Here is a 15,742-nt window from a genome sequence, read left to right as displayed (position 1 = left end):
TGTAATATAGATCTGATAACCAATAGATGTAAAAAATTAAAAACCACTGTCCAATTTTTTTAAATCCAACTGTCTATATTAAAAATTTCGTAAGAGTAAGAACAAACCAGTAACAAAGGGTAAAAGAAATAATTTGTATCACCTTTACAAACATGTTTTCTTGCATTTCGATATTTTAAAAATATATGTTAAATGTTACTGTTTATTAATTTTTTTTTTATTTGTTTTAGAATGACAGTCGAATACAACAACGACACTAACGGTGCAGTTCTTAAAATATCTCCTGTAGAAGGCGAAGATGAAGCCACTTACAAATGTGAAATCACCTACATCGTCGTCAGGGAGCACTGTGATGTCATTCAAATACTAAAGCTAAAAACACTGAGTAAGTATATAAATGATTTAGTATGAAATATACATTCAAATATTACTGATTATAGTATATTATATTATTATTATATTATGATTTAATGCAATTACATCGGTAATTTACTTAATAATTACAGCAATAATCTATTCTCCATTACTGTTTGACAATCCTTTGACCAGTGAATAGGTCCTCGTAAAGATAATCACGTGGTTTTTGAGATATTGAGATAGATTATGTCAGTTTTTCTTCTACCTCTTTATAAGCAATTCTGCTTGTTCATTGGCGCATTAATACCTCTATGGAAGGTTATCATTCCATCTTTTGCGCGGTCGTCCGATACTTCTTCTGTCGATTGGTGACTTATATCTTGCTATTTTGACGACACGGGTTTCCTCCATTCTGCTTACGTGGTTATTTCATTTTTTTTTTCTATTTTGTGTCCATTCATTTATACACTGTATGTTACGTTTTCTTCTAATATCTTCCCTTCTCTTTCGATCTCTCCGCGTATTTCCTGTAATTCTTCTCAGTACTTTTATATCTGCCGTTCCCAGCAGCCTTTGCGTTGTGACTGTATCGGGTCCTGTTTCTGAAGCATTTGTCATTATTGGTCTTCTTCTTCTTGATGTGCCTATCCGTTACGGATGTTGGCGATCATCATGGCAATCTTTATCTTCTCTGCGCAGCGCGGAAAAGCTGCACAGATGTTGTATTGAACCAGATTCTGAGGCTCTTTAACCAAGATGTTCTTCTTCTTCCTGGACCTCGTTTTCCAAATATTTTTCCTTGCAGGATGACTTGAATGAGAGCATATCTGGATTCATTTCGCATAATATGTCCGAAGAACTGTAACTTTCGAGATTTGATGGTGGTCAGTACCTCTCGGTTCTTATTCATTCTTATGAGGACCTCCTCATTTGTGACTCGGTCAGTCCACGAAATCTTAAGCATTCTGCGATATAGCCACATCTCAAATGCTTCCAGTTTTCTGGACATATCTTTGTTCAAGGTCCACGATTCAACACCATAAATTATTGGTCTTACACTGGCTTTATAAATTCTTGACTCATCTCAGTGTTGATGTGTCTGTTTTGTCATATAGTGTTATTAGGGCATCCAGTCATTCTATTTGTCTATATTAATAATTTATAGTTTATATTAATATTATTAATAATTTATATTTTACATCTGGTTGGTTGTTTGCTGACTACTATTGTTTTAGTTTTCTCAGATGAGATTGTCATATTATATTCTTTTGCTCTTATGTTAAATCTGTAGACCAATCTTTGCAGACTATCTTCATCTTCTTGGCTATCAATATTGCGTCGTCTGTGTAACAGAGTATTTTTATTTCTTTGTTTCCCATTTTTTACCTCCTTCCTTTGTTAACACTTTTGATGATTTCATTCATGATTAAATTGAAGAGCATGGAGTTGAATGAGTCCCCTTGTCTTATTCCGCTGTATTATTATGTTATTCCATTTTGTTGTTTTGGTAGATATTTTCCATAGTTTTTATAATATTTAGAGAAACTTTTCTATTATACAGAATATGGATAACATCTTTAGTGTTACTTTGTCAAATGCTTTCTTTAGGTGAATCAGACACAGAAATGATGGTTTATTATACTTTTATGAATTCTCAGTAATTTGCTTTATAACGAATATTGCATCTGTATACGATCTTTCACTACGAAAACCCTGTTGTTTATCTTCTAAACATCCTCTGATTTATTAGAACTTGTAAAATATTAGTTTTAAGTTTTAGCGTAGTATTTAACAAGTTTATACCTCTGTAGTTATCTGGCTGTTTTTTTTCTCCTTTTTTAAATAGTAGAATTAGTTCGCTCGTTCTCCATTCTTCCGGTATTTTATTGTGTTTTATAATTTTATTAATTACAACAGGAAACAAGCGCCACAACAATGTAATTGGACCTTATGGAGAAGACGTCGTAAATGATAACGGAGAAAGACTTATCAATCTCTGTGAAAGTAATAGACTCAAAATAACTAACGGATATTACTATCACAATAACATACACAAATATACATGGTTTCAACCAACAAGGAATCTTAAGTCTATAATAGATTACGTGATAGTTAAACAAAATTCACAAATACTCATTAGAGATATTAGAGCTATGAGAGGTGCAGCATGCGGATCAGATCACCACATGGTCAGGGCAAAAAATTGTTTTCCCATATAGATTAAAGGACAGTGTCTCATCAAGCCAAGACGAACAACTTTTAGAAAGAATTGATCTTCCTCAATACAATCTGTCCAGTTTAATTCATGAGAACACCCGCACACTATATAACACTCGAATGGACTCCAAACTTGACGAAACACCAACAAATACCAAATGCATATATGAGAACATAATATCAAGTATTCATCAAACAGCACAGGAGGTCTTAGAAATCAAACAAAATAAAATTAGTAACAAGCTTTGGTGGAATGAAGACGTCGAAAATGCGGTAACAGAAAAGAAAAGATTATACCATAAGTGGTTGAATACAAAAGATGACGCAGACAAAGACCGATACAATGAAATAAAAAAGAAAACTAGAAAGATAATTATGACCTCCAAAAATGAGATATGGGATAGAAGGTGCAGAGAGATAGAATCTTATATTGGAGGACGACAATGCACTGAGGCGTGGAAGTTTATAAACTCTGTTAAGAAGCCGACTAACGAGAAAGTGATTCTAAATCCCATAAATCCCGAGGATTGGACACATTATTACAAACATCTATAAAATGAGAACAGAGACGAAGTTAAAGAAGATATGAATTCATCAAGAATCGAAACTCTGGGAGAGCATATTACCATAGATATCAACATAGTTCAAAAAGCTATAGCAGGGATGAAGAATGGAAAAGCAAGTGGACCAGAGGGAGTAACTACGGAATTAATAAAGAATGGCTCAGAGAAATTACACAGAATGATCACGGTGATATTTAACGAATATATTAATGGACATCCAACACCAGATGAATGAAAAACAGCATATATGACCCCAATATATAAAAAAGGTGACAGGAGAAATTGTAAAAACTATAGAGGGATATCGGTCATAAGCTCAATGAGTCGACTATACGGTCGAATACTACGGGACCTGATAGAGGAAGATTGTCAATCGTCCGAAGACGAAGAACAAGGAGGATTTAGAGCAGGTCGTTCATGTACAGATAACATCTTCTGTCTTAAACAAATTATAGAAAAGAAAATTGTGACAAGTAGAGAGTTACATATGACTTTTGTAGATCTTGAGAAGGCATATGACACAGTCCCTCTAAATAAACTATGGGAAGTCCTGGGCACATCAAACATACATCAAACATTGGTTAGTGCTCTCAAAGATCTATATTATGGTTCAAACTCCCAAATGAAATTCGGAAACCTCTTAGCTGAAAAATTTGCAGTTACTAAGGGTCTCAGACAAGGATGTTGTATCTCTCCGACTCTATTTAAGATTTATATCTCTGCAGCTCTGAAACAATGGAAAAGGAAAGTCAAAGGAGTGGGTATACAATTGAACGATCAGGATTACATATATACTTTACAGTTTGCAGATGATCAGGTGGTGATCTCAAATGACAAAGATGACATGGAATACATGCTTAGAAAACTAATTGAAGAATACCAGAAATGGGGATTAAATATCAATTTAGGAAAGACAAAATACCTCTAAATTGGAGCTGAAGCAGAACAACTCGATATCGATGACAATCAAAAAATAAATCCATGCAACGAATATAAATACCTGGGCGTCATCTTCGACCGTAGTAGAAAAAAAGAACGAGAAATAGAACATCAAATTGTACAAGCACTATATAAGAGCTATAGAATGTTTGAACGGAGTTCTATGGAGTAAAGAAATATCAAAGAAAAGAAAATGGAACATCTATGAGGCAATGGTTAAAACTAGCCTACTTTATGGAGTTGAGACATGGAGAATAACTGAAAAATATAAGAAAAAGGTCAAAGCCACGGAAATGGATGCCATTAGAAGATCGATGAGAATATCAAGAGCCGACAGAATACGGAATGAAGTGATAAAACAACAAATGGGTATAGAGGTCACTATAGTTGAGGATATTAAGAGAAAACAGCTCATATGGTATGGGCGTGTGAGCCGAATGGGGGATGAAAGATTGCCTAAAAAAACGATGATGTGGCAACCCCCAGAGAAGAAGAAACGACGAAGACCACCACACAGCTGGAACCTGGGAGTTAGGAAAGCGATTAGCGCTCGAAATCTGGACGAAGACCTAACTCAAGACAGAATACAGTGGCGTTTGGGAGTCAGACAACGTCGTAAGACGTTATAAAAAAACCGAATATATATATATATATATATATATATATATATATATATATATATAATTTTATTAATTAATGTTGTTAATTGTTCTGTCATTGCTGCTGCATAATATTTTAGTAATTCATTTTTTTCTGTTCTTCAGATTTCCTTCAGAAGTATTTTATGAACTTTCAGTACATTTCAGTCGTTTGTTCTTCCTCTGTATAGATCTTTTTTAGGTAGTCAATCCACGTATCCTTTTCTACGTGTTTTGGTTCCATTAGTTCCTTTACCTCTGTTCTCTGACATCCTATGAGGCGCCATATTTCCTTTTGTAGACCGTAAAAATCATGTTCCATTTCTTTCGAAAAGCATTCCCAGTGATCATTTTTTTATTCTCTCACAAGTGCATGTGTTTCGTTTCTAATTGCCTTATACTTATGATATGCCTCTTGTGTTTTGGTTGACAGTTGATTGTCAGTTAAAGTTAATAAATATGTTTTTATTTAATGTTATAAAAGTATATATAACTTTAATTGTGAAGAATGAAGAATCCTTATGAGGATTATTTATGGCCCATACATTTCGAACAGTATTAAAAATTGCTCACATTATTTGTAATTAAATGTTAAATCTAAAAAAACTATTCACCTAATTCCGAAAGATTAACTAAATGTTTATTTTAATAAATAATCTCATTCTGAAGCTATTTTCTTGTGGCATTTTAATACAATAATAAATAATATTCTTTTAATTTAAGAATACAAAAAAATAGTGAAGTATTGCCCTGATCTTATCGTTAACCAGTTTCTGTCAGGTGGAACGAGCACTGACATTTTATTTTGATAGACTCGTCGACATAGTTCATTAAAAATCAAATTAAAAATTCGAATAACTGGAGATGATAGCTAACAGCAGTCGGCGAGAAATGGCAAAATGCAAAAACATCGATTCAATAGATAGATATTACCCTGCTGCTTCCGACAGAACAATTAAACGCTTTTCCAGAAGCAAAAACGACAGTTTCCCGCTTAAATATAGTCGATATTCTACTATTCGTTGCAATTAAATCATGTATCTGGTTTAGAGTTTTCCGATGTTTCTAAAATAAACGCTTTTAAAATACGTATAAAAATTTTATACCTTTTTGTAAAATTGTAAAAACTATAATGAAAATAAATAATTTAAGAACATTTTTTTAGAGTTTTGACAAAATAATGTAACTCACGTACACACAATTTATATATATATATATATATATATATATATATATATATATATATATATATATATATATATATATATATATATTGTTATGATTGTTTATTTTGACTTTAATCTTAGTTTATTGAGCCAATAAAAAAGAATTATAACTTATTTGTTATCAAAAGTAAAATAATCCTTATATTACCTGTGTTCGATGGATTCAAAAGATTTTCTAGTTGTCTTTTATCGGGAGAGAGAAGAAAGGATAAGAATACAAATATATTATATTACAAAGATTTACGTTTCTTTATTTTATATGAACGAATAAAACAATTATTAAATTCTGTCGTTATCTTATCAATCAGCATACAAGAAAATAAATCAAATTTTTATAATAATAAGATTATAAAGCTACATACATTTATATTACGTGAAAACCAATTTTACTTAAAATTTCCTTTACTTGAAACAAGAAACAACAAAACTTTAAACTTTTGATTAGCCTAACAAAACCTCAGTTCTTAAATTTGAATGCTAATGATTATGATGTCAAACCGATCCTTCACAGATATAAAATTCAATTGTACAAACACTTACAGCTTATTTTCTTCTTGAGTTGTATGTTGGAACATACCCAGAAAGGTCCAGTCTCCTCAACGATGTGATCTCTCCTCTTTGGCACCTCGGCTCCTTTCTTAACGTCTCTGCAAACCTCCTGCAGACTACACAAAAAACACCTGATTCACTTCTCCAAACTCAGCTACTTATTTATGACACCAGGACCTCCTTTTGTCAACTTGATGCCGTAAGAATACTTTCACATATGCTTTATAAAATGCCCTTGGTAGATACAAGGACCTCTTTTAATCTACTTGTTATCTCCTTCTGCAAACTATTCACTTCTTTTCGTTACGCCGGTATCCAAACTCACGAACCACACCCTATCTTGAGACAAACGACTGTTTCCTTTCGATGACCAAAATATAACTAAATTCTCCGGTCTCATGATCGGCTCACAAATTCCCATTTAAAAACGACCGTCCAATCAAAAGCTCCAATTGTGTTTACCATGATTTTGGAAAAGCCTAATTTCGGTTTCAGAGAAAAACTAAATAGCTTACTTTAAAATTGGTTTTGTCAATACAATTTATACATATTTCAAAAGATTAGAATATGGTCATTTAATACTCGACTATACAAACAATGAAAAGATTAACTTACAGGTAAAATGTCTTCTAATTCTAAACAAAGGTTTTTTGATAATTTTGTTTGAAACGGAAAAAGGTCGTTTGCCAAACAAATTTCTATTCTTATCTACACTAAATCTTATCTTAAATTACTATATACAATTCGTTTATATTGATATCTTGAAATTTTATTTCGATGGATTTTTTTATTTATTTTTCTTTGGTTGGGAAAGAAGAAACATAACAAATCCCCGCCTTTGCATATGATAAAAATTACTGAATTATGCAGGGATTTTTCTCTATGCAAAAACAATAAAGAATAGTTTTTCAACATTTTATTAATTTCTTCTTTCACCTGTTGTCGATATTTATATGGGATCGGGTAAGTCTTCGATTGCAAGTTTCCCAAGTTTTTAACCTCAAATGAATGTTCGTACTTTTTTTGCCACTCTGTTTTCCTCATTTATTAAAGTTTCGTGATCTTTTAACATCAGACGCACCTCATTTTCTTTTTCTTCTCCACATATCAATTTTCTTTCCTTTTCCTCTGATTCTTGACACATATTTATCGCACATTCTTCCTCCTCTTTTTCATCAATCTCTTCCTTAAATACCACTGTTTCAATCATATCCTTTTCATTTTCCTTTGCTGATACTATTTCTTTTTCTTCTTCGGGGCTCATCTCTTCTTTCGAGGAATCCCCGGTATTGATTTCCTTTATCCTTTTCTTAAGTTTTCTTCCTGTTCTTCTTTGTCCTTGCTTCGTTGCCAAATTCATTTCCACTGTTTGTTCTTTTTTCGAATTATCACTTTTCTCTTTCCCATGTTCATTTTCCTGTTCTCCTTCTTTTTCTTCTGTTAGTTTCATCGTATTATTTTTGGAATCTATGACTACATGTTTTTCTGCCAGTTCGTCCACTCCTACAATCATGTCATGCGACATGTTTGGCATTATTACACATTGTAGTGCATACATTTTCTCATCCAATCGTACCCTCACTCGTATTCCTTCATTTATCGTTGCCAATGTCCGTTTATTTGCACCCACCAAATTTACCCTTGGTATTTTGTAAATTAAATTTGTCAAACTCACTTCTTCTATTAATTTTCTGTTTACCAATGTTATTTCTGAACCAGTGTCTATCAAAATTTTGATTGGTCTATTTTTTATGAAACCATCTACAAATTTTAAATTAACTCCTCTTTTTTCCTCATTATTTCCTGCTAATTTAATGAATTCCTTCGGATGACAAAAAATTCCTGCCTGGTTTTTTGGTTTTAGTGGGTGCTTTCGTGAAAAACCGTCTGTTGTTCTTCCGTAGTTCTTCTTTCATCGCTGTGTCTTTCATTCTCATTTTCCTCTATTTGTGTATGATTTACCTCTCTTCTGTTTTCTTTTGGTCTGTCATATCCGTTCCGGTTTCCACGATATTCCTGTTCATTTCGTCTATTGTAATTTCTGTTTTCGGGATATGCGCGTGTGTTATTTCTGTTGTGATTTTCTCGATATCTGTGCTCATTCCATAGCCGATTTCTGAACTTATCATTTCCTCTTTTGTTTTCCCTATTTTCGTTTTCCCTCCTGGGAATAAATTCTCGTCTAGTGTAATCCCTCCTAAAATTTTGTCCTCTCTCTCTGTATTCCTGAGTTTCTCGGTGTCTGTAATTTCGTTGTGACCTTCTTGCTCTTTTTTCCTGTATCCGTAATGCCCTTATTTGTAGGAATTGGCATAAACTATCGATGTCTTTGTAGTTTTGTAGATTGACTTGATCTTCAATTGTGTCATCAAAGTGTCTTGCAATCAACTCTACTAATTGCTCGGATGAATAATTGTATTGCAGATGTTTTGCGTTATTGTACATTTGCAATGCGTATGTTCTTTCTGATATACCCATCCTCTCATGGTATTTCCCATTTTGCAATTCCTTGTTTATCTGTAATTGCTCTCTCTTTCCCCAGAAAAAACTCAGAAATTTATTTTCAAATTCTTGCCAATTTTCAAATTCCTCCACTTTGCTGTCGAACCATAGACACGCCTCATCTTTGAGATGATTTCTGACCCTGTTGGGAAAGAAGAAACAGAACAATATATATATATATATATATATATATATATATATATATATATATATATATATATATATATATATTATAGTATATATATTAAAAGTGATTATACTCAATATTTCGCCATTTATTTTATAGCTTCATCAGGAGTAATCTGTAAAACAATTAGAAACATTACAAACAAATGATGTACAGATAGATTTAAAAAACACTCACAAAAATTAAAATTGGATTGAATACATTGGGTTGGTACCAAAAGTCGACAGCATCAGGCAGGTATATAAATTACCATTCAAATCATACCACCCGTCAAAAATATAATACCGTACAAGGTATGAAAAACAGAATAATATCCACTGTTGATGACAACTTTTTACCAAAAAATCTGGACATATGATACAACATTTTTCGTAACAACGGCTATCCTAAACAAATTAAAAAAAAAACTGATTTGCAGCAGTAATTTCTATGATGGTCCGGTCCATGATTCTAACAACAAATCAATTAAATATAAAAAACTCCCCTTTATTAATGGTCTAACTCATTCTGTCATATCCATACGCAAAAATGTTTCTAATATTAGTATAGCTAAATATAATGCCATGAACAGCAAACAACTATTTTCAAAAATCAAAGACCCAGTACCAACCCTATATAAAAGTAGTGTTGTTTATGAAATACCGTGTCTAGGATGTCAAAATAGCTACATTGGCCAAACATCAGAATGGCTAAAACAACGCATCACACAACATAAAAGTGATTGCCGCTTGGAAACAAATACTTTTGCAGTAGTTAAGCATTATGAAAATACCGGTCATATAACAATGCTCGCATTTTGGCACAGACTGATAACTTCAAAAGTAGATTATTGCTTAAGATGTATTACATAAACAAAAATAAAAACATTTTAAATTATAAAACAGACACTGGACAATTAAGTGACATATATTGTAATGTATTGAACAAAATTCATAAATATTCAAAATAGCTAACATTCACCTTAATAACAATAATTAACCTTAATAATTCATCAAAGAAATATCATTCTTCTAACGTTTCTTTTATTTTATCGTGGTTTTTATTTGTACATTTGAAATAATTTTTTTTATCGTACTGCTGTGGGAAACGTGCTTAGGATAGTTTAATCTTGATATTCAAAAGTTTACATACTTCAATGTTAGTTTTATACTGGCCTTTAAGTAAAACTCTTTAAGGTTTGTTAAGTTTTTGAGTTTATTTAACTTTTTCTCAAAACAATACTAAAAATTAAAACAAAAAAACTACATTAGACAATGTAGTAGTTATCTTCAACAGGCTTACCCTTGTGAAGATTGTACTAGAAAATTAGCAGAATTACTTAACATTTGATATTATATTATTTGATTTTCTTTTTCTTTCAGTCAAACTTATTACTATGATTTCCATGTCTCTTCTATTTTTAATATTTATTTTAGTGTCTATGTTTATGCAAACCTTTATTGAAAATTTTGATATAATATGTAAAAATGTTTCGTTTGCACTTATTAAACAAGCAACAGAGTTTATGTTACTAAGTAACTAAGAAGAGAAAAAGAAGACTATTATTGACTGTCAATATAAACAAAACCACCAGTTTATTAGGGCTGCAGTCAGAATACTGGCCGAGATGTTAGAAAAACAGTTTTTTCGTTAGTCGTTGAGATTATTTACAATAAACTTTTTTTTCTTTCTGTTCTCTATGTATCAGAGTTAAAACACACCATCAAAAGATGTCATGAAATAAACTGGTTTTGAAAGCCATGAAAGTTTTACTAAACTTACCAGAATCTTTAGAATGTATTGTCCATTATTATATTTTATATTTGTGGTGTTAATGCTGAGTGTCAAAGTTTATTGTAAATAATCTCAACGACTATGTCTTGAAAAAGGAATAAAATAATTCCAAAAGCTTGACAAAAAGTCAAAAGAGTGTTTCTCTAACATCTTGGCCAACCTTCATAAACTGGTGGTTTTGTATATATGTGCCTAACTAAAAATTATTTACTACTAACAAATGCAAAATAAAACTGCGTGAAACTATAAATCAACGGTTTAATGATTATAGTTTTGAAATTGTACAATCATCGATAGATTTGTACTTACAAATAGAAAGAATACTATTTAGATTACTATTTACAAAATAGCTTTTGGCTCCCATTTGTTTGGTGCATAATAAAACTAATTACCGCCAATAGAAATTTATTTGTTAAACTGTTTCTTCGGGCTGTTAGGCCGTTGTCTTCTGAAATTAGTTCTCGACGTTTCGCCAACACTAGGGGTTAGTTCTTCTTCAGATGTTACTGCTTCGCTTGTAAGCTAAAACTGTTACAAGCGAAGCAGTAACATCTCCAGAAGATGCCAACCCCTAGTGTTGGTGAAACGTCGAGAACTAATTTTAGAAGACAACGGCCTAACAGCCCGAACAAACAGTTTAACAAGTTAGACGATGGCCGTGAAAGCCTAACGCATTTTAAAAATTTATTTATTTACGATATATAATGTATTGATCAAATGGACAAATAAGATAAGCAGTCTTTATATATTAATATTTTCAAGTTTGTATCCATTGGTACATTGGTAAAATGACTGTTTATATTAAAAGTGACTAGCATATTGTTGGAGACGTAATGTATTTCTGCTAATTTTTGCAAGATATGCTGTGAGATTTTGAAAAAAGATATTGTGTTGTGTGCTAGAGGCTGTGCATATTATGTCTAGAAGAAACTTTAACAGTCTGCTGCAAGGAAACTCCTTGCTGTTGCAAGCCGATGTGAGGGTACTCTTATGAGGGGAGTTTTAGGGAAACGCGGGGATAGTAGTAGCAAACTATTTTGCATATTTTTTGGAGTCCCAATATTGACAATATTAGCAAAATTCAGCTTGTCCGTATGCTTTTTAGAGCTTCAGTGGCATTTTTGTCTTTGACGACTGGAGTATAACGTTTATTTTCTTGTATTACATAGCGATCGTAAATGTGATGTTAGAAAAATTGTCTAATTAATCACCATTAGTGGAGTACAGTTGAGTCATAAAATATTTCTTTCCTTTTAAATTAAAACACAAAATTCAAATTCAGTCTTTAAATTTAAAATTAAAAGAGCAGTATTAAACAATCTCTGCTTTAATTACCGAACATTTCTTCGCCGATTTCCCATTCTCTTCGTATCCGAAACGTTTACCATGAAGCCATATCGTTGAATTTCTTTTAAGTAAAATTAAAAAGCCCGGCGAGAGCTGTCGTTGTGGCCATATCTCGAAATGATTTATGTTGGCAGTGCTGTTGCTATAATAAATCGTCTTGAAATTTTCCGCCGGTCCAACGGCCCGTTTATATAGGTTTTCTTTTCTGAGCGGTAAGGCCGAAACTTCGAAAGGTTATTTATTTGATTCGTTTATGCGAAATGGTCCTCCAGGAACTTGTATCTAATGGGGCGCACTAAGCATCTGCATATGTGCGGAATGTAGAAGTTGGAATCGCAACAGTTTGAATACTGCTGCGTTGGGGTGGAAAGAGGCCGCGAACTTTCCCAGATGTTTCCTGCTGGGGAGCAGCTCGGTTATGATTCATATACTGGAAAATTGACCGCTTATAGTGGTAACGTGATACACGAATTGTGCAGGTCTTACTAAGGGGTTTAGTACATATTTTTCCGTATAAAAATACTTCTTGCTATATCTTTTTATTATAAGGCGTTTTAGTCTATTACAGCATGAAAATCTTTGTTAAACGAATTTGATAGTTTATTTGCCAGGTTCCAATAAACGTCAGCAATAAAAAATTTATGGAGAAGACAGTCAGTCTACCGACAATTATTGTCCTCTATGTTACATAATATTAGTAAAGAAACATTACATCCATAATTACTTAGTTACTACAAGACATTTGTTAAAAATATGGACCTATTCAAATAAAAGGTTGAATGTTATAGCGTTGATTAAAATATTGTATCTAATATTTCCCCTATAATATTTTAATCAACGGTTATAGTCAAAATTAGTAATGGTAAAAGAAAAAAAGAGTGTTTAAAAATTGTAATCGTTATTAACACTGTCACTGCCACGTTGGTGCTATAGGATCAACACTGATGCTTCCTCAGCAAGTCACATTCGAATAGTCTGGAAAAAACAAAAATTAAAATGAGACCTATAATCTGTATGTGGATTTTAAAAGGGATATATACATACATTTTTATAGGCATCATCAGGGAAAGCTGGAGAAAAACCAAGTGAGGATGTTTGGCAACATGTTTAAATTGAAGCTGTTATACATAAAAATAAACAAAAATTAAAATTAATGCACGGAAATTACACATATTTGACGTCGACAATTTAAATTAAAGTAATGTTAACTAAATAAATTTTTTTATATACACTACTGCCCAAAATTAACGCACCACCTTAAATGTACCATAAGTTTGAAGCACTTTTTCTTCTGAACGAATGATTGGATTTTGATGAGGTTTTTTTTATGTTATAGGTCTATTTCTAGTAAATCAATTTATTAATGTTTAAAAAAAAATCAACGTTTTACCCGTATACAAGGTGTAAAAACAAAGCTGTGTTTTTTCATCGTTTTTTGCAACACCCTGTGAAATTTATTAGAAAAAAACGCTATATCCTATTAACATTTTTAAATAGATTTATTCTTTCTTAAGATTTCTGTAAAAAAATTATTTTGATATCTCTATTATCAAAGATTATACAGATCTTTAAATGTAACAAGTTTTTATTAACATTTAAAGCAAAGCAAAGATTATTTACATAAACTTTATTGACATCTAATACAAATAAATCCTAAAAAAATATAGCCCAATTAATCTTTAACAATTCTCCTTTTCCAAAAGCACTTAATAAATAGTATTTCCACCTCTACATCTATAGTTTATTTTTATGAACGAGAGAGTAATTAGCATAATTTTAACTGGTAGCTTCGACCACTCCATGGGCGTGCTCAAGATTAATTGAAAAATTACTTTGAATAATTGTAAAAAATAAATGAATTATTTCAGTGTTATAAAGTGTTATGTGTATGTAAACAAAAGTGACCGCTTTTATCACACACTATATTAGAACTGACTGGCCTACATTAAAAAGGGTTTTAAAAAATTCACATTTTTTTTAATTTTTAAAAATAACAAAAGAGAAAAAGAGTTTTTAAAACCGTCTAAGGTATGTTAAATAGATGAATAAAAATATTAATATAAAACTTACAGCTACTTGTTACAAATCCAAATCAGATTCAGAAGATGAACTTTCAGAACCAAGATTTATAATAACTGGCTCGATCATTTTATCAGTAATATTGTCCAGCTTTCACATTTTTTCCTCTTCTTTAATAGTGTGATTTACTGCCTTTTCCCAGTTTTCAGGTTTTACATTATTTACGGCCTCCAAAAACAACTGTTTAACATCATGAATTTTAAAAGTGGTATTTTTTCTTGAAACTTCACTCTTTATCTGTGCCCATACCAGTTCAATCGGGTTTAATTCACAATGATATGGTGGGGATCTAAGTACTGTCATTCCACGATTTTTGGCAATTTCATCAATTTCGTATTTTTTAAATTTTTTTTTATGAAGGGCACACAACGAATAAAGTTCCTTTCTTATAGATCCGGGATGGTACGTAATATTTTTTGAACTCAGCCAATTCTGCAAGTCTTTTTTTAACCACTTGGTTGTGGGCAGTCCTTCTATAAGTCTGGAGTGATAACTTGCATTATCCATTACTATTACACAGTTCTTAGGAAGAAGATCTATCATTTGTTCGAACCATTCTTGAAAGACATCAGCGTTCATGTATTCATGGTCGTCACCGGTACGAGTTGATTCAAAAGTTAATAAACCACCTTCAACAAAACCGTCTGAACTGCCAATGTGTACTATTATCAGCCTGCGTCCCTTTCCTGATGGTGGGTTTAAACCAGTAGATAAGTTATTTACAAAAGCGTGCCTTTGACTTGTAACAGTTTCATCCTGCCAAAATTTATTTGGTGTATGACCCTCATTGATCCATGTTTCATCAAGATAAAATATTTTTCTTTTTTGGTTTCTCATTTCCTTTATGGTTCTTAGAAAATGTCTTCTCCATATGACAATATCGCTTCTTTCTAATAAAATAGACTTTCTGGGATTCTTTTTCCAGCGGAAGCCTATTTCTTTTAAAAGTTTCCATAACGTACTTCGACTCATTTCTGGGTAATCCTTATCATCTCGAACTGAGACAAGAACTTTATCCAATGTTGGAAATTCTTGTCTAAAGAAGAATTCATGCACTTTCCGTCGAAGTCCTTCTTTAAAATGATATTCTATTTGAAATTTTGGTTTCCCTGGAGCATTACGTGGCATTTGAAAACTACCACATTTCTCTTCTTTAATAACTCTGTAAATCGTAGATTTCCCAACACCAAGTGTACTGCTAACTAACTCAACGGTCTCATCAACACTTTTACATAAACGTTTGTCTGTAAATGATTTAAAACAATTAAATATTAATGTTTTTTCATTAACTGTTAGAGGACCAATTTTTCGGCGTTTACACGGCACTTCCAAATTTTCCATAACACTAGTATACACAATAAACTG

The 15,742-nt window shown here is 32.0% G+C and overlaps 1 protein-coding gene across 1 annotated transcript in view; it reads left to right on the top strand.

Annotated features, from left to right (window-relative positions):
• Nucleotides 1-231: 231 nt before the first annotated feature.
• The window catches only part of nrm (neuromusculin), a 671,433-nt gene continuing 655,922 nt past the window's right edge, over nucleotides 232-15,742 (top strand). Inside the window, exon 1 of the mRNA XM_072544107.1 lies at nucleotides 232-385. Within this exon, the coding sequence (XP_072400208.1) occupies nucleotides 232-385 (154 nt within the window). The remainder of the gene's footprint in view (nucleotides 386-15,742) is intronic.

The sequence above is a fragment of the Diabrotica undecimpunctata genome, chromosome 9, assembly GCF_040954645.1.
Source record: "Diabrotica undecimpunctata isolate CICGRU chromosome 9, icDiaUnde3, whole genome shotgun sequence".
NCBI lineage: Eukaryota > Metazoa > Arthropoda > Insecta > Coleoptera > Chrysomelidae > Diabrotica > Diabrotica undecimpunctata.
This window is presented reverse-complemented; position numbering and strand designations above follow the sequence as displayed.